General features: G+C 40.7%; 1 protein-coding gene across 2 annotated transcripts in view; it reads right to left on the bottom strand.

Moving 5' to 3' along the window:
- CLPTM1L (CLPTM1 like) overlaps positions 1-9520 on the bottom strand; it is a 29386-nt gene extending 19866 nt beyond the window's left edge. For both annotated transcript variants that reach the window (XM_027643791.1, XM_027643792.1), the window contains exons 1-5: positions 9235-9520; positions 8207-8307; positions 5811-6000; positions 4916-5058; positions 2893-2971 (exon numbers count right to left, since the gene is read on the bottom strand). In XM_027643791.1, coding sequence (XP_027499592.1) covers positions 2893-2971; positions 4916-5058; positions 5811-6000; positions 8207-8307; positions 9235-9411 — 690 coding nt within the window. In that variant the 5' untranslated portion in view covers positions 9412-9520. The remainder of the gene's footprint in view (positions 1-2892; positions 2972-4915; positions 5059-5810; positions 6001-8206; positions 8308-9234) is intronic.
- Positions 9521-23313: the final 13793 nt, after the last annotated feature.

Genomic DNA, 23313 nt, shown 5'->3' with positions numbered 1-23313 from the left:
CTGACACTTAGCCAAGACAAATGGACTTCTTCTGATTCTTGTGACACAGAACATGGTTTTAGCCTCCCCATGTATCAGTCAGGTGCGAACTGGAGTTACATTCACTCTCCCATTCACTGTTTCCTTCAGTGAGTACAAATGAATCTCAATCCCACCACCCTCCCAAGACCCTGGAAGCTTTTCAGACTGTGGCAGAACATGCAGGTGTACTAGAGATACAAAGGGAAGCTGAGAAAGTTTTATGAATACAGCAGGGAAAAAAGCTTGAGAAACTAGAACAGTGCCAGGAATCTCTGAACTGAATGGAACAAAGGAAAAACAACTGGGTGAAACCAATGTGGATAGAGCTGACTGTAAGGAATGCTGCCAATATTCTACAGCTGTTTACCAAAAACTATATAAACATCTGCTAGGCTGCTTTCCCTTTTTAAAGGATTCCTGTAATCTATCTAGTCTCCTTCCAACTTGTCAGTCTATCCATGAGAGCATTAACATTTTTGGGAGAAAAGGAAAAAAAATTTTATCTGTGGAGGACAGACAGGAAATAAAAATTTTACAAGTGCCTGTAAATTTTACAAGGCAGCATGCAGCAAGTGTACCTCAAACAAAGAACTACTAAGAAGTTAGGGACAGCATAGGGAGAAAATCGGATTGCAATACAAGACAGAGACAGGAATTCTCCAACAACAATAGCAAATTAAACGGAGACAGAAGGATTAGAAGAATGAACCCTTTTTCACTGAGCAATTAAAAGTCCGCAAGTGCTGCCTCACAACCTTGATGTGAGTGTGATGGTTACTAAGCCTTGGAAAGCTTGAAGTTACCAAACCTCTGCAATACAACCTGCTCTTGTAGTACAGCGTCAGAACATCACACATTACTTCTAGCACTCAATCAGTACGACAAAACAGCACGTAAGCAGTATGAATTTTAAAGTTTTCTCTTTACTAAATTCTGCGCAATCCCCAAAATGCCAGCACTGCCAAGCGCATTTAAAAACATGAGGAGCACACCACCTCTGGACCGCAGTACTTACCACAGAAGATGTACATCTTGATCAAAACAATAGTCAGTTCACAATCTACACAGCCTAGCACAAGGGGGAAAATGCATCTTCAGCTCCATGACTTTAGATCTGGCACAGCAAACAGACAGTATCTGTTCCTCTATTTACAGCCAAATGTTAACCTGGCTCCACAAAAGCTGTACCACCTTTTTCCCTTATTCTTTCCTGCTCTTCCCTTACCCCTCATTATCTCACAGTATATTTAGTACAAGACCACTCTTTCTGCAGTGCTTGAGAGTAGTGTGGCCAGCCACTACTGAGGTGTCACATGAGTCAGTGCTGGAGGGGAAGTCTGCTAGTTTTAATGGAGTGTCTTTGTAGCACTTCTCAGGATCTTTAATGACTTCAAGGCAGTGAGTTACAACAGCATTAACTGTAACTTCATGACAACTGCAGGAATGTCATTAGTAACATGAGAGTGTGAATTTGTTTGTAAACAGGGTACATGATCAGTTAGAAGTTCATATGAATGTATTGAACTGAATGATCTGTGATAAAAAAACTTAAAACAAAGGACAAAACCACTAATAAAGACATTGCAAAAGTATACCCAAGGAAATATTGGACAAAACTATCTGCTATCAAGACTTGTAACAAATGCTCAGGAGTTTATTTTGTTAAACAACCTTGGGGTGGAAGGGATACAAGTTCTTAAAGAATCTCCCCAAAACTAAGTAGCAAAATTCTTTGAGCTAAAGTTAATGAATTGGAGAGATAATTTAGAAGGTCTATGGAAAGTTTACAGCTACTAAGGCTTTCATGTAGAAGACAAAGTATTCAAACATAGTCATTTAACAATTTTGAGACACTCCCCAAGATGGTTGGTCCCAGTAACTTCTAATTACCAAATTCCAATTGGTACAACTGAAAAGAACTGCAAGGCTTAATGAAGAGCTGCTAAGATGAACATGTTTTAGAAACAGGGGACTGACATGTGTAACTGGTAGCAAAGGAACTGAATAATTTGCTACAAGAGAAGATTTGGGCAAAAACTGAATACAGAAAATTCTATTTAAATTTATAAAAAACTCTTCCTACTTTTTTTTTTTTACTTCTGGAGTGACTGAAAACTAAAACAAGTTGCCCAGGGAGGCTATGGCATCTCCATACTTGGATATAACCAAAACTCAGCTGGAGAAGGTCCTGAGCAACTCGCTCTGTATGATCCTACTCTGAGCAGGGTCACTGGACTGGCAATCTCCAGAAATCTCATACAATTTTATTTTTCTGTAATTCTATTGGTTAATGTGAGAGTACAAAATCATTGGATGTACTGCAACATCAAGCTTTCAGGTGCTCAAGTTGCTCTAACAGCAGTACCAGAAAGCAGTACAAGAAAATTTAACCACAAGTGAATTTTGTGGAGACAAGAGAATGAGTAGCTACTGACTTGTGTCCTTGTAACTTCACTATCAGCTGTGGATATGTGAATATGTTTATTTCCTAGAAGATATCAGAAGCCACTCTGGGATGCTAACACAGCTTCTTCAGCTTAGGGTGTCAAACTACTCATGAGACTTCTCCTGCCACAGCTACAGTGATGTCCTCCATATCACCCAAAAGACAGAAACAATGGAATCCAAATATCTTTTGGTGGAATAGAAGACAGTGCTTGGCAGATAATTCTGCCAGAAGGGAATCTCAAACCCGGATCCAGCTTCTGCAGTACCACAGTTGATTGCATTAAGTTAAACTGTCATTGAGTTCTTTTGTGCATTTATACTTTTTCATTACAGCAAACAACCAATGAAAAAATCTTAATTAAAACAACAGTGAAGATTACTGTTTAAACTGTTAAATGTAATTAAAGATATTCTATTACTCACCATCAAATCTTTCACTCTGTTGCTTAGCTGATCAATAAATAATATTGGAAGGTAATGCACTGTCTTCCCCAACTGCACCCTAGGATGTTTAAACATGGATTTTATGACTGCAGTGATCTAAAAAGCAAACTACTTTTATTCAAATTAGCACTCATTCATTACTTTCAGATCTACCCATGTAGATATTTCCCACCATCTTTTCAGGCACATTTTCTTTTAACACATAGCAAGAAATTAGCCACTGGCCTAGAATCTTTCACTGAAAGATATTTGCATTAAAAATTTTTGTTTCTTTTTACTCTTCTGTAGAAAGACAGAATAAGCAAATAAAAAGACAAATGAAATTGGTTGTGATGATGTTGAAGCTTTTGCATGATCGGGGTAGAGGAAATCTACAACTCCATGGAAGAGAAATATACTGAAGTCTACTACCATATATTTGTATCCTTTGTCTCAAGTATCCTGCTCGTATTGCAACAATAACAACTCTCCACCATCTTCCCCACTCCTCTGCACCTGGCAGGTCATCTATCAGGTCAGCAGCATCATATGCTCTAACAGGAGGGCTGGTGTGCACACAAGGAGGCCAAATACTACCTCAGAGAGCACCCAAGGAGCAGAAATCTCCCCTGCCATCTCCTCCACAGAAGGTCTCATTTGGATTGCTCTATCACCTCACCAACGTGCATGAATCCAATAGAAACCACCCAACCTTCAAGCCCTCTATCAAGTTGATTAAAGCTATTTAGCAAATTATAACCTATATGCAATTGCTTTGTCAGTATCTTAGAAAAGTATTTAGCCCAGTGCTCTAAGACAGACAAATTCTTAAAGTCTTCACTAGAAAAGGAGTTATCTGCACTGTGATGTTCTCGGTGAAAGTCTATGGAACTAGCCTAAAAGAGTTTTGTAAAGCCTGAAAGTTGAATTTTAGTTGTTGACAAAAGAAAGAAGTCTCTGTGCATCCTAAGAAATACCGCATACTAAATATACAAAGTGTAACAGTAGCACAGAAGAGTACCAAACTGAGGCTCAGAAATATTGCTTGGTTGTTTAACCAAAGTGGTTTAGACTTCTAAGTGATAACTATGATTAAAGCTATTGCTAGTGGAATTGCAGCAGGTTATTTCATATCCAAACTATCTCCTGTACAATATAATGACAAAACAGCACTGATGCAAATCTAAACATGATCAGAAAAACATCCTCATTCATCAACTCCAGTTCAACAACCTCTTCTTGTTATGTGCCTATCCTACGAGTTACTAAGCTTTTCTCTTCTGGCTGGAAAGCTATCCCAGAACCCCAGTTGCTTAATCAGTCTGCTGATTAAACAACTAATTCTGGATTTAACAGGATACTTGTAGAGAAAGGCATCATCACACAACAGCACAAGCCAATACAGCACTACTTATATGGTTGACACTGGAAGTGATTTAAGCAAGCTGTGAACAGAAGCTGCTGTCTGCATCTAGTGGCCTAAAAACCTATCTCTGCTTTTTAGTGCTTTCTTGAGAAAAATGACATAATGTAGGAATACATGCTGTCAAAGTAAAACAAAGCCAATCATAAAGGCAGAAAAAAAGATATCATAGGAGACCACCTGTGCCTGTTTTCAGCACTTGGGGTTTGTACAGGTAACTTGCAGAAGAAGGATAACTGGAAAGGGTCTAGGGACAGTAACTGCTCTAAAGGCTAGAAGAACAACTGGAGAACAAAGGCAGAAGCTGGAGAAATCTGCTGGAGCATTTTACTTGTGTCTGCTTGTCCTACCATGATAACTCCTTACAAATAAAGTATTTTAAACTCTGACCTGCCCAGGAGCAAGGTATCTCCAATCAGGTTTTCTAGTACACAATAACTTAGTAATTTCTCTCTATGGAAAAGCATTCAGAGCACCTATTCTTGTCTCCTAAGTGCCCATTTAAACATAAAATTACTAACAGTGGCCAGGGAGGATTTTTGAAGAAATGTGCCATAAGTTTATAATAACAAATCTATAAAAATGAAGTCATCAACTTACATTTTCATGTAACGGTGAACATCAGCAGGGAGGGATGATCCATCAAACACAAAATCTTCCACCATGACATTTAAGGTTAATCTTGACCTCCAGTGAGAGACAGGTTCATCCAGAGCATTTGTGTGCTTTTCCGCTTCGATTTGCTTTAAAAGAAGAATAAAAATACAAGCTGCTGAACAACACAAAATTTTGAATGGGATAATAATGTAACTCACAGACTCTGTGGAGTCATTAACTATATTAAAAAAAAAGCCCATGAATAAATGCTCAAATGCAACAGAGTAGATTGTAAAGTCCCACCATAATCTGACACTGAAAAAGTGGAGTGCCCAATCACAGCCTTGTTCATCAAGAATGAATATTCACCTAATTAATCTTCATACCTTAGGAATGTGTATACTAGTAAGAAAAACTCACTTTGAAAACAGGACTGTACAGTAATTAGATGATATTTCAAAACATTCAAAAGGATGTGGATGATTAACCGAACAGCATATCTGTTTGTTTTCATATGTTATTCTGCTATTTTACAACCACAAAGCATATTATTTCACACAAATTCAATTCACTATAGAAAGTAGCACCATGCTGTCACAGAGAATGGATTCTACCATTCTATTACAGAGCAATATTTCTACCAAAAGCAATGAATTCTTTAAGTAATTAATGTTAACTAGGGTAGTGTTTCAATAGCAGTGTTAAAGAAAGAGCTCTGCCTTTGCTCTGGGGAGTGGTCTACTTTTGGCACATGATAATCAAGGAGTTTTGATTTTTTTTCCACCACAATATCATTTTTAGTTTAAAGACGCAAGCACATCACATACTAACTACAAGTGTCTATAAAAGAAATCACTTTTTTTGCAGTTTTTCTTTTGTAGATGGAAGAGCTACCTACCTGTGTGGCTGATTCTCCAGTGAGCAAATTAATCTCTTCTGGTTTGGGGACCATGTACGTGGTCAGAGGGCTTACTATATGCACCTGCTTACCATCATGCCAAGGCAAAATGCCAGCATGATGAAGAAATATATATGCATATAATGTGCCATTATTTCGCGTTTTCTTTGGTACAGAGACATTCACTGTCCTAAAACACAAAATAAATACATTATGAGATGTACATGCTAAAACATTTAGCTATTACTAAACATTTGGGTTGCCTGGAACACAACAATTACTTCTAGCTAGTATGTCCTAACGATGCATGCCTGGACAGGATAATTTTTTATGCTCCAGTACATATTACAATATAAGCATTACCAAAGTTTTACTATTATCTTAAGATAGTTTAATCTTTGTCCATTTCATACTTTACTGCTCTAGCTAACACAGGACTGCATCATCAATTCTTTTGTTGCCTTGATCTACTGCTACGTCATAGGGCCAAAATTATGACAACACTCACAAAAAACAGCCTTCCATGTGCTGAATATGTATCACAGATTGTATACACAATACAAAATTTAATAAGAAAATCACAAAGTTTTGCCATGCACTTTGCATTAATAAAATATCTTCTCAGCTATGGTATGGCAAGCACAGAACTGTAAATTGGAGCCCCAAACCATGAAGTCACTCCCCTTATTTTAGCCAAGAAATCATTCTACTTGCAACCTTGCATAATGCCTCCTCTGTTCCTGTACTCTGAGACACAGGTAAGATGCCTCTGCATTTTTAAAATAAGGCATTTTTCTGGTTTATCGAAATAAGTTGTGTAGATCTTTTTTATGCATTATGTGGGGTATTTGGTAACTAGCATTTGGTAATTTGTATTTGGTATTTTGGATATTTTGGTATTTTGGATATTAATTTGGGAGTTTGGACTCATTGGTTTATTTGCTTTTGGAACCGGTATTTGGTTTATTTTGTACTGTGGGTTCTTCAGGTTCCAAAGAAGGAATTGTGAAGAAATCACCTTTGGGTTGTATTTTAAAACACTGGAGAGAAATGGGACAGACCTCTGGAGGAAGAGCTAAAATTGCTGTCCTGGGTGGCCAATGTAAAGAAAAAAGGCTGCAGGCAGAAGCATTGCTTGCTGCTGAGCTGGAAAAGAGGCTGCAAGCAGAGGCATTGCTTGTTGCCGAGGATGATCATATCCAAAAGCTTCAGGTGGAGCTTTGGAATGCGCATGAGAGAATCTTACAGGAAGATCTGCAGGATGTAGAACCTGTAACGTTCTCTGAAATACGATCTCGTAACTAAAACTTACTGTGTCCACTGGAGGAGCTGAGAGACAGTAAAAGCAAGTCTGTTGTTCTGATGAAGAGCAAAACGTAATGTTTGCATTGACATCTGATGACGACAAAGTAGCATGTCGACCCTGAATTAAAGCTGAAACCTCAAATGACGGCCACAGTCAGCAAATGGCTACTAAAACAGTGCCGTGTACAGCTACTGAGATATCAAAGTCTGGCCATGTATCAGGTGAGATTGAAATCCAGTCAATATTAACGCAGTGGGATGCCGAGAAGCTGGATCCACTTCCCTGATGGCAGCCAATCACTGGAGTAAACTGAGCAAGTGTTATCTGTGTAACTGATAAGGCTAATTCCATGGCTCCAGGGTAAGAAGCAGAAGCCTGATAAAAACCCTAAAAGAAATCCAGCAAAAGCAGCAGAGGCTTGTTGAATTTTTACAAGCAGTCTCACTCCCTCCAAACACGATATTAATCGGAGGAGATCCCCTTGAAAAGATGGGGCAAGCAAGAACAGCAGGGTAGCAAGCACTTTATGAAACAGAAGCTAAAACTCCACCTGAGAGATACCAAGTTCATGCAGTCAAACTTCCTTCACTAAGGGATAACTTGTCAGGGAAGTTTGTGTTGTTGGGGTTTTTTTCTAGGAATGCCAGCATTCCCCCTCATTGAAGATCAAAGGAACCAGTTCAGACTGGGCAAACTAGCAGGGGAGTTACAGGCAAAGATGTGATAACCATTTTTCCCCTAGGATCTGTCACCTTTGTGAATCTCAGCATTTCAAACTCAAGTTACTGCTTTAGTAGTATTATACCAGCCTTCCTTTTCATAATCGATCTGTATTGGGCCAAATTTTCATTTATCTTTTTATAGGAAACTGCCAACAGATGAGATAGAGCTGTGTGAAACCTATGAAACTTTTAATCGCCCCATAGCTGGTTGTATTATCAGTTTATTAATTCTTGTGATTTGTTTGTGTTTGTGAAGCCTAACTTTGCTTCATGCATACTTCTGTCCATGTAACCATCAGTTAGGATTTTTGTTTCAGAATTAAACAATGAACTCTGACACCTCAGATTCTACTAGTTCAGATACTTACCTTTCAAATTTGGACTCAATATCAAAATCCTCCACATTCAAAACGAGATCTATATTACTCTCAGCACCAATGCTTGACCTTGTGGTCGTATACACGCTTAACTGAAATCCAAACACAGCATGAAGAAATCAGAGTATGGAAATATTAAATCCATGCATTGTTATGCCTAAAGTACAGGTCTGTATTTTGGCTTCACTAATTCCCCAGTCACAGGAAGGTTATATACACAGAAAATAATGTACTCAAAAAAAGTCTTAACACAGCTTTCAACTCCTTTTGGGGACAAAAAAACATGATAACACAGCCACTGAATACATTTTAAAAGGATGACCTGTCCTGGAAGTTGAAGGTAGTGGAGCCATCTCACAAAATCACACAATTGTCAGGGTTGGAAGGGACCTCTGGAGATCACCAGTTCAACTCCCCTGCCAGTGCAGGGTCACCCAGAGCAGGTGACACAGGGACATGTCCAGGTGGGTTTGGAATGTCTCTAGAGAGGGAGACTCCACAATCTCCCCGGGCAGCCTGTTCCAGTGCTCTGCCACCCTCAATGTAAAGAAGTTCTACATCAAGTTGAGGTGAAACTTCTTATGTTTTAGTTTATGTCCACTGCTCCTTGTCCTGTCGATGGGCACATCTGAAAAGAGCCTGGCACCATCCCCTTGGCACCTGCCTTTGAGATATTAACGAGCATTAATGAGATCCCCTCTCAGTCTTCTCCAGACTTAACAGGCCCAGCATTTCTCCTGCAGTGCTGCTCTATCCAGTGTGTGTGTGCCAACAAGTACACGAAATCAATAAAAATCCCCAAACCCCAAACGCTTCCACTTTCCCCGTGCCAGCAGCCACGGGCGCTCTGCACAGGGCAGGAGCAGGGACAGGGGGCACGGACAGGGACGGGGGCAGGGACATGGGTCACGGACAGCGGCCAGAGGCTTGGGCAGGGGCCGAGGGCAGGGACAAGGGGAAGGGCGGTGCCGAGGAGCCGGTGACACCGAGGGGCCGAGGTCCGTCCCGGTCCCGCTCACCTGCAGCTTGGGCCTCCGCGCAAGGTAGGGCCAGACGCACCCCCCCGCCGCGCCGGCCGCCGCCGTCGCCAGGCAGGGCCGCGTGTAGACGATGCCGTACATGACCCAGCAGGTGTGCGCCACGTACACGGCGAACACCCCCACCACCAGGCTGGTGAACGAGCTGCGGCTCAGCATGGCGGCGCTGCTGGCGGTGCTGATGACGGCGGCCGCCCCCACCTCCCGCCGCAGCCCCGCTCGGGATCCGCCGCCGCCGCCGCCGCTCGCGCATCCCCCACGCGCCACCCGCCCCGCCCCGGTATGTCCGTCACTTCCGGCGGGCGCGGGAAGCACCGCCCCCCCCCCCCTCCCCTCCCGGCGACCAGCGTCGGGAGCCGCGAGCGCCCCGCGGGGACGGAGCGGCCCTGCTCGCGGCGGGCGCGTCACGGCACCGCGGGGGCCACTAGGGGGCGCTGTGGGCAGGGCCCCGCCAGGGACCGCCCAGGGCTTAGGGTTAGGGCAGGTAACGGTGATGACAGTGGTAGAAATGGTGATCATCCCGAATCACAGGATCGGTTAGGTTGGAAAACACCTCTGAGATCACCGAGTCCAACCTGTGACTGAACACCACCATGTCAGCTAGACCATGGCACGAAGTGCCATGTCTGGTCTTCCCTTAAACACCTCCAGGGCCGGTGGCTCCACCACCTCCAACATTTAACTAACCTTTCCAAAAAAGAATTCCTCCAAATGTCCAACCTAAATCTCCCCTGCAGCAGCTTGAGACTATGTCCTCTCATCCTGTTGCCAGTTGCCCAGCCACAGGTAGTTGTAGAGAGCGACATCATCACCCCTGAGCCTCCTCCAGGCTAAACACCCCCGACTCCCTCAGCGCTCCTCATAGGGCTTGTGTTCCAGATCCTTCATCAGCTTTGTTGCCCTTCTCTGGATCTGCTTCAGCACGTCAGTGTCCTTCCTGAATTGAGGGGCCCAGAACTGGACACAGGACTCAAGGTGTGGCCTCCTACACGAGTGCCAAGTACAGAGGGAGACCCACTTCCCTGGTGCTGCTGGGCACACTATTGCAGATACAGGCCAGGATGCCATGGGCTGTATCATCATGGTGGCTCATGTTCAGCTGGCTGTCGACCAGCACCCCCAGGTAATAATAACAACAATAATTGTGTAATAATAACAACAATAACAATAATAATAAAAATATCCTTTGGCAGTCTAACAAAAAATTACCTTACTCACAGACTGCAAGGTTGTTGGAAAAAAAAGTCAGGGAAAGGAAAGAAGCAAGACTTCAAAGCCGGGTTGGATGGGGCCCTGAGCAACCTGGTCTAGTGGAAGGTGTCCCTGTCCACAGCAGGGCAGTTGGAACTAGGTGATCTTTAATGTCGCTTCCAACCCAAACCATTTCTGCTTTACTCTGCTCTACTCTGCTCTGGTGTGGCCTCACCTTGAGTACTGTCTGCAGTTTTGGACACCGCAATAAAAAAAAGATACTAAGCTCTAAGAGAGTGTCCAAAGGAGGGCAACAAAGTTGGTGAAGGGCCTTGAGGGGAAGCTGTATGAGAAGCGGCTGAGGTCACTTGGTCCATTGAGCCTGGAGGAGACTGAGGGGAGACCTCATAGCCATCTACAAGTTCCTTGTGAGGGGAAGAACAGTGGCAGGCACTGATCTCTTCTCTGTGGTGACCAGTGACAGAACCCAAGGGAATGGCCTGAAGTTGTGTCAGACGAGGTTTAGGTTCTTTACCCAGAGGGTGGTTGGGTGCTGGAAGTCCCCAGGGAAGTAGTCACAGCACCAAACCTGACAGAGTTTAAGAAGCATTTGGACAATGCTCTCAGGCACGGTGTGACTCTTGGGAATGGTCCTGTGCAGGGCCAGGAGTTGGACTCAGTTATCCCTGTGGGTGCCTTCCAACTAAGAATATTCTGTGATTTTGTGAACAGGAGCAAACAGTAAAGGGCAGTGGCAGAACCCAGAAGAAGGTGTCCATCTGTCAGCAGCTGAAGAAGCACCCTCCAGGCAGTGCACCTGCCAAGCAGTCACACTCTGCTCTCGTAGGCCTGAGCTACCAAACATTGTCCCTCAGGGGAGCTGGGAAGGTTCTTCCAGGCTCTTTGCTGGGAGAGACAAAGGAGCACTTCTTGTGGTCCTTGTATGTGCTCATAGGGGGGCAATCAGGAGAAAATGGTGGTATGAGTATGTACCTCAAGTACACCTCAGCTGAGGAGCTCGGGCAGAAGGTACACTGGGGCAGAAGAGGCATAAGCATGGGTTAGAGATGACTGCTCAGTGAGGTGACAACCAGGAATTTCCCTGCAACACAGACAAGGGAGAAAACAGGCACTTGGGCAGGTGAAGGGCTCAGGCAGTCTGCGTCATTACCATAAACGTGTGGCAGGTTATATGGAGCTTTGAAATACCATGGGGGAATATGAAGATGGATATCTTCTTTAAGAGAAGAGAGTGGTAGAGAAAGGTGGGAAGATGAAGATGGAGAAGAAGGAATGATGTGAAGTGTCACAGCTCTTGCTGCTACCTTAGGAGAGACCATGTCACCTGAAAAGATGCCAAAACAAGAGAGCAGCAAGGAGAGGCTGGCTGCAGATTTAGACCCCCATCGGTTCCCCGTTGATCCAAGCAGCTCAGTGGCAGGAGATGCAGAGTAGAGATCTGCTGCCAGGGCAGAGCAAAGCCAGGGCTATAACCTGTCACCTCTGGCAGGCCTCATGACACCTTGAGGCATGCAGCAGGGAAAAGCGGGGTTAAATCGAGATGCTATCAGGTAGGGGAATCTTTACCTCTGGAAGAAAGAAATCTGGCATGCATTTTGTGCATCTACACATCTGTAATATTTAAATTATGTCAATCACTTCCATTTTGTAATGAATAAGCATTTGTGAAACTGTACCACACTCTGATTTTATCCTCTGGCATTAGTTGAATAATTTTCTAGTTTAATCTACTTTCATAAAATAGAAGACATAAGTTATTTGCATTTTAGAGCAAAAGAAAAAGCAACAATATATTTAAGCAAAAGAAGTTGAGGTTTTAAAGCTTTTCTTCATAAGAAAGCATGCCACATTGCTGCATGACTAGTAGGACTTACTGAAAGAAGAAATAACTAGATTAAATTGTGTTTTAGACAAATACAATATTCAGTCTTTTTTATTACTTAGAATAAAATTACATGCATTTGCTATCATCTACAGATGTCTGTTCTTTCACACAAAAGATGGAAAAGACTCTTTCAGGCAAAAGAAAATACTCAAACTCTGCATCCACGCCTATCCTGGTTTCAGCTGGGAGAGAGTTAGTCTTCTTCCTAATAGCTGGCATGGTGCTATGTTTTAGGTTTAGTATTAGAATAATATTGATAACACACTGATGTTTTGGTTGTTGCTCAGCAGTGCTTGCCCCAAGTCAAGGGTTTTCAGTGTCCATGCTCTGCCAGTGAGGAGGCGCACGAGAAGCTGTGAGGGAGCATAGCTGGGACAGCTGACCAGACCTGTCCAAAGGGATATTCCATACCACAGAACGTCATGCCCAGTATATAAATCGGGGGAGTTGGCTGGGAGGGGCCAATTGCTGCCTGGGGACAGGGTCTGACACTGATCAGAGCGGTGAGCAGTTGTACTGTGGACTTGTCTTTCTTGGGTTTTATTTCTCTCTCTCTTTTTGTTGTCTCCCTTTTCATTACAATTACTATTATAACATTGTCATATTTTATTTTATTTAAATTATTGAACTGTTTTTATCCCAAGCCACAGGCTTTACCTTTTTCCCATTGTCCTCCCCATCCCACGGGGGGAGGAGGGGGCGGGGGGGTGTCAGTGGCTGCATGGTACTTAGTTGCTGGCTGGGGTTAAACTGTAACAGTTCTTTTTGGCATGTGATGTGGGGCCCAACGGGTTGAGATAATAACAAATCAGACAAGAACACATTAGAACAAATATAAGCATTATTAGTTTAATAGCTGCTAATTGCACTGTTGATTTATTTGCTTTCAAAGTTAGTGTGCTTGTTCTTAAAGTTGTGTTATGTGTTGCCTTACTTGCAGTCTGTGTTCCCCCTTTGTGCTGTTTATCACCCGTGGGAACTGGGCCAAGGTTATGATTTTAATGTAACTCTTTTTTAAATGGAACTATGTCTTATGATATGATGGAATGGCTGGATTTCAAACTAATCTGGTGTTTGTACTCAGCACTGCCATCAGCTCTGGACTTTGTGAGCCATCTATTGGAAACTATTAATAATTATGCCTTTACCTTTTCTCCTCGGAGACCCAATCCATGGAGCAGATACCTTTTGAGAATTCTGAATATCCTTGGGCTGTTCAAACCAGCATGTTCCTATTGCTATGTCTCCTGCATGTGTTCCAGGGCTGGTCTAAGGTTAAACAGCTACTTAAGAATCCCACCCAGAGATTTGCTCTGGGGCTGGATATTTCTGAGCGGCACGGTGTGTGGAATAGCATGGGCAAGCACCTAGACAGTGGGCATCTCCAGCATATTGGAACTTCACCCTTGAAGAAGTGCAGAATCTGGAAAAGCTAGTAAAACATCTGGAAAAAGTATGCTGTCACCCTGTCTATTCCAGAGAGGCACAAAGGACTGCAACATGCTGGGGCCTGGCCCAGGCCTCCCAGGTAATCTTTGACATTATTCATTACCCTCAAGAGAAAAAGAAGGTCTCTGATGACAAGACAAAAGAAACTGCAGCTACTCCAACCTCAGTGACAGGCACTGAGGCTACTCCAACCCTGGTGTCTGGAACAGCACCTGAACCAGGGAACCAGCCTGTGCTGGTATCAGTTGCCCCTATACACAAGAAGAAATGGACACAAAAGTCAGCTTCTTTAGTAAAGGAGAACAAAGCAAGGTCACCACAAGAACAGGAAGAAGAGGCAGAACAAGGTGGGACCTTCCAACATCGGGATACACATTTAGCAAATGCCACCTGGTTAATGAACACTAGGGGATCTGCCAGCTGGGCTGGCCCTGCTCAGTCAAAATTTCCACCTACTGTAGAAGGGGATAAAGTTCCTATAGTGCATGTAAAAAAAATCTGCTGGGGAAAACAATCTGGGTTACTCCTGCCTCAGGCAAAGGTACAGCCATCTGTGGGACTGCTGTTGCTCAAGGACCTGGGTGCATTTGCTGGGTAATGTGGAAGGACTGGGAATTCCAATGTGTACCTCAAGGGAATTTGATTTTGGATGAGAATAGCCAATGAATTAAATTCTATGTTAATTGATATCGACACTGTATTATCACTTCTATAGTGACTATATGCTCATCAGTGCATTGTCTCTGCCACTCCAATTTGGGGATTTGACACTGACTGTTCTTATCTCAATACACAGGTTTTTCCTTTTTTCCCCTCCAGTTCTCCTCCTCTTCCCCCTAGGTATGAGCAAGCAGCTGCATGGTACTTAGACACCAGTTGAGGTTAAATCACAACAACTTCATCACTTGAAATTAGAGAATAACATTACAAAAACATTACAAGTCTTCCCTTGAAATCTTCACATCATGATGAATATAAGTAATTTATCTGATAAGCTTCCCCAGTGTTTCACTTGTATTCTTAATGGTTCAGCTTATATCCACTGGACCTCAGAGTATGCCTTTTTTCCACCCTCCATTATCAAGTTTTCAGGTATGTAGGCATCTGAACTGTTGGATCCTTCTTGGCTATTCCCTGGACAAATGCAAGTAGCCAGAGCTACTTCACCCTAATTTAGACAGCTTTATTCTCCAGAGTTCTGGAGCACCTTTTCCAAATATTTTTTTATCTTTCAATATTCTTTAAGCATACTTAATAGAACTGGAGTCAAGATGTCAAGATCACTGTCACACAGGGATACTGTTGGTGTGGTTGTGGTTCCCCCCCCCAAACCTCCCCCTTAAGCCCCTGTATTTCATGCTCCCAGTTGTCAGGTAAAGAAACACTGTTTTCCTACACACACTGACAGAACAACAAAGCAAACCTAAACATATACAGACTCAGCCTTATTCACACTCAGGGTTTGTATCCTTTCCCTTATTGTAAACCTTGTTGTTTATAAAAAAAAACTAAAACAAAATCCAGAGGAAACCAAACATTTTTTGTTTCATTTTTAATTTGGCTTCACGCTGAAAATTCAATTTACAAGCCATTCATGAGGAAAATGTCCAGTTGGGAAGAATGAGCCATGATTGTGTAACTCCACATCAACACCTGTAGTGTATCATTTAGTTCCCTTTTAGTAAATCATATCATCAACTGTGCCTTCTACAGCACAGTTTAGGCATCTACATCATACGGCTCACTTCATCACGCGCTATAGTCCATTTCAACCTATCAGACAACTAACAAGAGAAGAACACTCAAATTGAGGTATTTCCTTTAAAAATTTACTGATCACTGGTATTCAGAGGTAATGTTAAATCATATAGTTTTAAACATTGAAAAATGTACAAAAAACAAGTTCATTTTTAAAAAATATTATCCTTAGTCTTCCATGCATGTTAATAAAAAATATAAAAATCAAATTTGTAGCACTGAAGCTATACTTTTTGTTCTGCAAAAGTATTTCCACAATTGGAACCACAAGGTACAGTCATCTTTAGTACACTACTTGTTTTTGCTCTTCATTTATGAAGTATAGTCAGTTCAGTGCAAAGGTAATAGTCTATGTACACATATCATAGGAGCCACATGAGGGAAATTTACAGCAGAAAATACGCATTCAGATCATTATTATCCAGTAGCACTATATATCGTTACAGATTTACACTGCATATCCAAGGGCTCTTGTAATAAAAAGCTTGCAGTCAATATGCATCTTTAAACACATCAGGTCTGCTTGAGCAGCCTTGAAGTCAACAACAGAAGTTGTACCTCTGATGGAACAAAAATGTGATACCTTGCAAGTGAGTTCCTACAAAACAGATTCCTGCTCTGTCAGCACAGGTTTCCAACTAAAAGCATCCTCTTCATGGCAGTGCCTAACTTGGATTCAGCAGCAGTAAGAGAAAATTCCAAAATTTGATCATTTAAAAGGTTAACTTTTTTGCTTTTGCATTTAAAGTTTCAAGTGTACTGAAAAACATAGCAATATTTTTTTCCAAAATATAGAAATTATATCCTCAATGCAAGTTCAACAATAATTCAAGAGATCAAAAACTTTTTTCCTGAATTATTTCTCAGCTTGTTGATTACTCAGTTTTATTCTTCCAAAAAGATGAACTAATACTTGTGATCAAATCAGAAATGTCTCACACACCTGAAGAGACGCTGGGAATTACAAAAAGGATTAGAAAGTGGTCCCGTTGAACAGATGTCAAATACTTTCAGCACAACGCTGCAACACTGAAGTTCTATAGTACAGAATACAAGGTTAGCTGATGCTTAGTCTTGGTCCTCGTCCAGGAAACAAAGTCTACCACTTCTAAAGAAATTTACTTCTGACTTCTATTTCTAACATTACTGATTTACATGGAGCTCTTAATACCTTTAGAGCAATTGAGAAAGCAATATAAACAAATCACCAAACACAAACAACTATAGAGACAAGCAGCTGCAACAGTTTCACTTTTTGTCTAAGTATATACAATTGCTAAGGAGACATGTTTGACTTAAAGGAATTCTAATTCACATATTTAAAAACACAATTTCAATTTTAGATGTTTACTTTATAGCTGTTCTTGTAGTCTGTAAAGTACAGCACTGGCTAATCTAAGTGTCCCTTCTGAAACATAAGAAATATTTTGCTTGAACTTCATTATAAAAGAAAACATAGAACAAAAAATATATCTACTTAGGGCATAAAAGATCTTTAAAAGTTTATTTCTTTAGCATTTAAAATACAAAATTGTCTTCATGCTGGATAGTGAATAAAAGATATGTATTTGGGTTTTCCCCATATACATTCATAGACTTAGAAACAACCTCGTCAGATGAATTTCATTTCCAATACCATGGTAGGATGAAAAGTGTCTGAGTGTCACCTTTCTTCAGTATTCATGAGGAGACTTTGTTTGCGATCACATTTATAGATTCTGTATTGGGAACTTGGAAGTAAACAGGCTCACACTGAAAGTGATACAGTGAGCCAGAAGTCAACCCCATTTAAGGTTTCATTGTACTGTATTTGTAAATTTGATTTCTTGTTGTTCACAGGAACAAACTGAATCTCATAAGCTCTTTCAGACCTACTGTCACCTGGACACATCTGCAATGGCTGAAGTGCGTGAAAAGAAAAAGCAACTCTTTACCTAGTGGCAGGCATAAGCTAAACCAGTACATGAACCCTTAGTTTTGGGTTGTATTAGCAGAACAGGACTTTAATATTCAGCTGCCACTTGTGGCTCAGGGAGAAAAGTGTGTGAATGTCACCTAAGAGGCAGCAAGGTCTCCCTCAGGCTCTCTCTACAAAGAACAGACAGCACAAGTAAGAACTAGAGATACAGTAAACTGAATTCACCAGCCCAAGATGCAGAAAAGATCCTTCTTTACTGTCAGAAAAGGTCAGCTGCAGAGTAAAAGTTCTGCTGCTATGCTAGCCTTGATGGGCTTTCCTACTTGCTGGTTTGGGATCAGAAGTTCAAACTGATTTTTCTCCAGCTGACTTTGGCTCAGAACTGGCATTCTTAAATAACACCCCACTGATAGCATAAAAATAGAGTATTACAAAAGTCATTATGACTTTCCTCTTGCGCCTAACATTTTTGGTCAAAGTAAAAAACCTGAAATTTAACATTTTACTGACAGATTATTATACAGCACCTTTTTTGAGATCCCTAAGCTAATCTCAAATGAGCTCTAATGTTCATATGGCTCTGTACAATTTAGCTCAGAGTTAAGCAGCATGACAATTACATTCATAAAAAGAAATACCCCAAAGAGATAAGTTAATTAACAGTTAATTACGCCAGTGCGATGTGTGCTAAGGTGATTCTATCATTTCCGTTCCCGGAGACTCATCATTTTAAAACTGCAGATATGTCAGTATCAGTTACAGATGGCCTCCCAAAGCCAACCTGCATAGGAGTGCTCTGCTCTGCCACTCTACTAAGGAGAATGAAATAAGCAGCCACTGCCATCACACAACTAGTAAAATTATTTTGCCTAATGATCTTGCAAGACAATCTAGGCAGTGTCAACAGCTGCAGAAATGTCTTAGCATATCTTGCAGAAACATAAACGCTCCATTTTATAAGCCTCTTACATCCTCTCCTCTCTCGGTATCACCTACTTCAGTTTAATCCCATTATACATCACAAAGCACGTCATACCATCTGGGGAAAAAGAAGCTGCTTTCTACAAATTGCTCCTCCACTTGTAGAAGTCAAAGTAATTATTATCTTGAAATAAACCTGAAATATTTCCTAGAGAACGAAACTGCTGTAACTTGAGCACTGGGAGATGTAGGAAATACAGACTCAAGCCCTAGCACATCTAATGGATGACCTCTTTGCCTCTGTGTTCTCTCAGTAGTTTTATATCAGTATTATATAATTTATGCACAGTTTATTACATAATTTATGCATTGTTTGATCACAAGGTGTTGGTGACTAACATGTATACCCAGTTCACTGCCATAGCTATAAGCATAGAACTATCATCTTTGTTGATCACCTCTGAGGTGGTGCTGGAGGATTTTACCTTTAAGATCTTACAAGGTTTGAATACTGTCATGGTTTGAATTTTTTTTCCCAAAATTCAAAGGAAAAAGCCAGGGTGAGAAGATGAAATCTCACTGGCTGCACTGCTGGTGACCAAGATGTTACTTGGATACATGATGCTGCAGTACTTTCAAGAAATCATCCTCTGACTGAAGACCAGCTGGCTTAATTTCTACGGAATCAGGATAGCAAAATTACCTAAGTGACAATCTCAGCCTTCCTGCTCATATGTGAAACAGATCTTCCAGTTTTGCTGGACTGAACAATAACTGATTTAATTAATGGCACTGATGACAAATTCTTACTTTCCATTTTGTACTCTTCCTCCTTTTTTTTTTTTTTAAATGATCTATTCAGAATAATTTGGTAATTTAAGTTTTCCAAATGAGGTGACGTTTAGATACGTAAAATGTAGCAAAGTATCTGAAATGCTTTGTTCACAAGGAACTTCTGTGTCTCATTATGGCTTTAGGAGCTGAACTTTAGTTTTGCTAATATAGAATCCTCGGGCAGCACATAAGTAATGTCTTATTTCTGGAGCACTCATGAAAGGGCTGCTGGAAAAAAACCCCAGAGGCTTCACATTAAGCAAAATACGACATTTCAGAAGGTCTTATGACCCACACTCTGACCTAAAGAAGAAGGAAATTGACTTGGTCAGAGCTTCTAATCAGAATTTTGTTGTCTTTCCATTCTTATTTAGTCCCATTACATATGCAAAGCTGTGCTTAGGGTGGTCTTTTTTTTTTTTTTTCTTCTGAGATCATAGGATCTACAGTATGTGCTGCTAGTTTTGCAACTAGTATTCTTTAAGTCAGGGTGGGTTGGGGTTTTCTTTTGTCTTTTTTCTTTTTTTTTAAATGGAATTCCATTTTTGAAGGAGCAGAGAGCAGAAAGAAACTACAATAATTAACATGAAAAGTTGTACTTACCTCATGGTAATATAAAAGCAGGAAGAATAATTTAATGGCAATACCAAAGATGGCCTTATCAGGGAACTCATAAATTAATAAAACCACATCTGCTTTAGAAAATTTATCAGATGCTCAAGTCCAACAATGACTTTGCTAGAAAAATGTTTACTACATTTTATGAATATAAAAATATTCCAACCAGCCCAGTGCTTAAACTAGCTAACAAAGCTATTCAGTTTGCATGAAAATATTAATAAAGAGCTCTGTGTCAATCTTAGTTCTTTTTACTTCTGGCAGCTTTGTCACTAAAGAGGTTGCATCACTTCCCTTCTGCACACATCTTCTACTTTTCAACCTTTGTGGCCTAAGGATTTACACTTTCTAAGTGGGATTAGCTAACACACACACGTCTGGTCACTATTTATCGTGCTAAGAATATTCTAGCTAAGACAAATGCATTGAAATGTACAGTGTAATTAATTCATATAAAACAAGTGTACAACCTAGTTTCTCCATAAGGCTTATGAATTACCTATAAAGCCTTTTAAGTGTATCTGCTTACAGCAGTGGACTCTGAAAAATCTGTAATAACACTTGCCATACTGTGGTAGAGACAGTGGTTTAAACATGTTTTGCAGCTCCAAAACATGTTTGGTTTTAGTGGGGTTTCATTATGTTAGAAAGAGATAAATGAAGCAAAAAAACCCAAACCAAAACCCAGAAACTTCAGGTATCTCGGATATCATGGTTTTCTGTATAACTTTAAGTATATTCAAAATACAGAGTATACTTGTTGAGCCATACAAGAATAGCAAAGCTTTGGCTGTGTATCTCATACAATATGTAAAAATTCAGGATGATGCAAGAGCTCTTCTGGGAAGAGATGGCAGTATCACATAACAGGAGAAAAATGCTCATCAGAAACATCAAACACCTTCACACCCCTGCATTTTCTGCGTAAGGATCATTTATTAAGTTAAATAGTTGCAAAGAACTGAAGTAATTTCTTCATATCTCCCCCTGTATATTTAGGGGCTGTTAACACCACCAGTTAAAATACAACAATCTGTCTGTAAAATCTGTAATATTTTAATGGAAAGCACTTACGTGTCAATGTGTGGTGAAGGGGAAAGGAAGTTTCCCTGACTTTGCAGCAAGTCACTATAACTTGACTGTCACAACCCAGCTGCTCCAAGTCAGGTGCCTTTTAAAAAGGCTTCTCATGGGGAACTACTAAAACACTTCAGGAGTCAGAGTTTGATAGATGAGTTGTAATGAATATTGCTGCAATCATGCGATGTGTTACAGGTCTTAGCCCTCAAGAGCCTGAGTTCTCAACCCTGTGGTAATGTGGCTTTTCTCTCACTACAAGACAGTCTAATATTATACCTTAATATTCTACAGGTGCTAAAATTACCAGAATCATATTAATTGCTCTCAGCTTTCTGTGACATGAGATGTGATCTAAAGATGTTTCCATGCAGGCTGATCCTTCAACTTATCATTCATCCTATTTACATCTCTACCTCATTCAATAATTTCTCAAAAGAGGAAGAATCACAATTCATTCCAGAATCTAAGTGTTGTTTTGCATTATGTTTTATTATTTATTTATTTTTTTAAATTATTGCATCCACCAAGAGTACCTGCTCACCAATCAAAAAATGTGCAGGTCACTGGCCTTCTTCAGCAGGTAGCTCTGGTCTGAACTCACAGACACACAGGACTTCCAGTGCCTCTTCACCACACAATGTGGCATCTGTTTAAGTGCCCATCTATTATAGGATGCAGTGCCCCTCAGTCACTCTGTACAGCTTAGCTGCACACAAGTATAGCCACTACACTCACCACAATTAAAAAACATCTTCACAAAAAAATTATGAAGCCAAATGAACCTATGGGCTTTCAGAAAACAGACCCCCAAGATATACACACCATATATGCAAATTAGACACACTCATATTCAGCCAACTTCAATCATCTTTCTTTGCTCTTTCACAGATGTGGACAGTATCTCTTCCTCTGGAGCTTTTCTCACTTCAAAGTTGTCTATGGGATACTAAGCTTACCTTTTTCTTCTTTTCAGACATGTCTGAGGGAACTCTATTTCATCCCCTGTAGTCTGAAATTCTCAAATCCCAAGCTCACATACAAAGCAAAAGATAACTATCTTAGACAGCCAGCTTGTGCCACGTGCCGTAAAAAGCCTTATAGAGGTGATGCAACATGTCCAGGCTACATGTGCCTTCCCTTACATACTGAATTAAATGCATACTGTAAAATCACAGAAAATAGACCTCAGGGATATCTCCCTGTGACCAACAAAATCAAGTGGCTTCATCTCAGCTGTCTGTGTTCTCTGTTTTCAGAACATCCAGTGAAGGGAGGCAGGCTCCTCACCCCACCTGGAATAACCTATTCTCCTTAGCTTAACTAGGTGTATTGTAAGGAAATTTTCCTAATGTTTAACTTGCCTTTTAAATTAAGAGCCTGTATCTACCACCCATGTGCAGAAAAGAACATTCCTATCTTCTCTATAACAATGTTTTCCATATTGGTTTTCACATCTTCCTCCAGTCTCCTCTTCTTTGGATTAAAGGATAATTTTGCTCTCTCTTTTTGAGTACGTTCTGTCCTCCAGACTTAACCCAGCTACTCCCCGTCTCTCTCAGGTGCCCCAACACGGACAGGTACTTCTAAGGACAGATGCCAATTCCCTAATGAGCTTTAAAACACCTCCTGCTACTTAAAAAATAGTTATAAAAGCATTTGGTACAAACAGATTTCCTTCTGCTAAAATTCGTCCCTTTCAAATCTAGTTTTAAATTACTCTAACACGTGGAAGATTCAAATCTCAACAGTTTTCCAATCACAAAACCATCACATTTTAGCACAGCTCTACAAAATTAGTCACAGAAATTACTTGAAGGATTTTTTTGTTTGGAAGCAGAGTTGCCATCACAGTTATTTTGTAACAGAGTCCTCCTTCCTACTCCTTGAGGCTTTTGTCACATTTACTAATCAGTGAAGTGCTGTGGTTTTATAATAATCTAGATTTTTCTCTGAGACCTCCAGTGGTAGTTAAGGCATCTGGTTTTACAAAAGGAAACATAAGAAGTATTATTAATATAAGCGTGGTGGTTTTTTTAACAGTTTTAAACTATTTTAAGCTTTATATACATCATATGCAGTATATGTAATGTTGCTATAGAAATGTAACTAGCACTTCTTCAGGATGTTCTGCAACTTGTTGCTGGCTTGGCCTCTGAAGTAACTGCAACCTTTTCAAACTTGAGCTGATACAATGAAGTTTCTATGATGTGTTCCATGCTGTGTTATCTGTACAGGCTTGCTACAAAAGAAACCTGTGATCCCCAATAAATCTACATAAAATAAAATTGCATAAACATCTCCTATTAAAATGTGGACGTGATTTGAATTGTTTATAAGAGAAAAGCACAGTTTAGTTATGTATTTGCAAACAGTTACGTGGCATGTG

This window comes from Corapipo altera, unplaced genomic scaffold, assembly GCF_003945725.1.
Source record: "Corapipo altera isolate COAL_440 unplaced genomic scaffold, ASM394572v1 24b, whole genome shotgun sequence".
NCBI lineage: Eukaryota > Metazoa > Chordata > Aves > Passeriformes > Pipridae > Corapipo > Corapipo altera.
The sequence above is the reverse complement of the archived record's forward strand: the minus strand, read 5'-3'. Positions and strand labels throughout refer to the sequence as shown.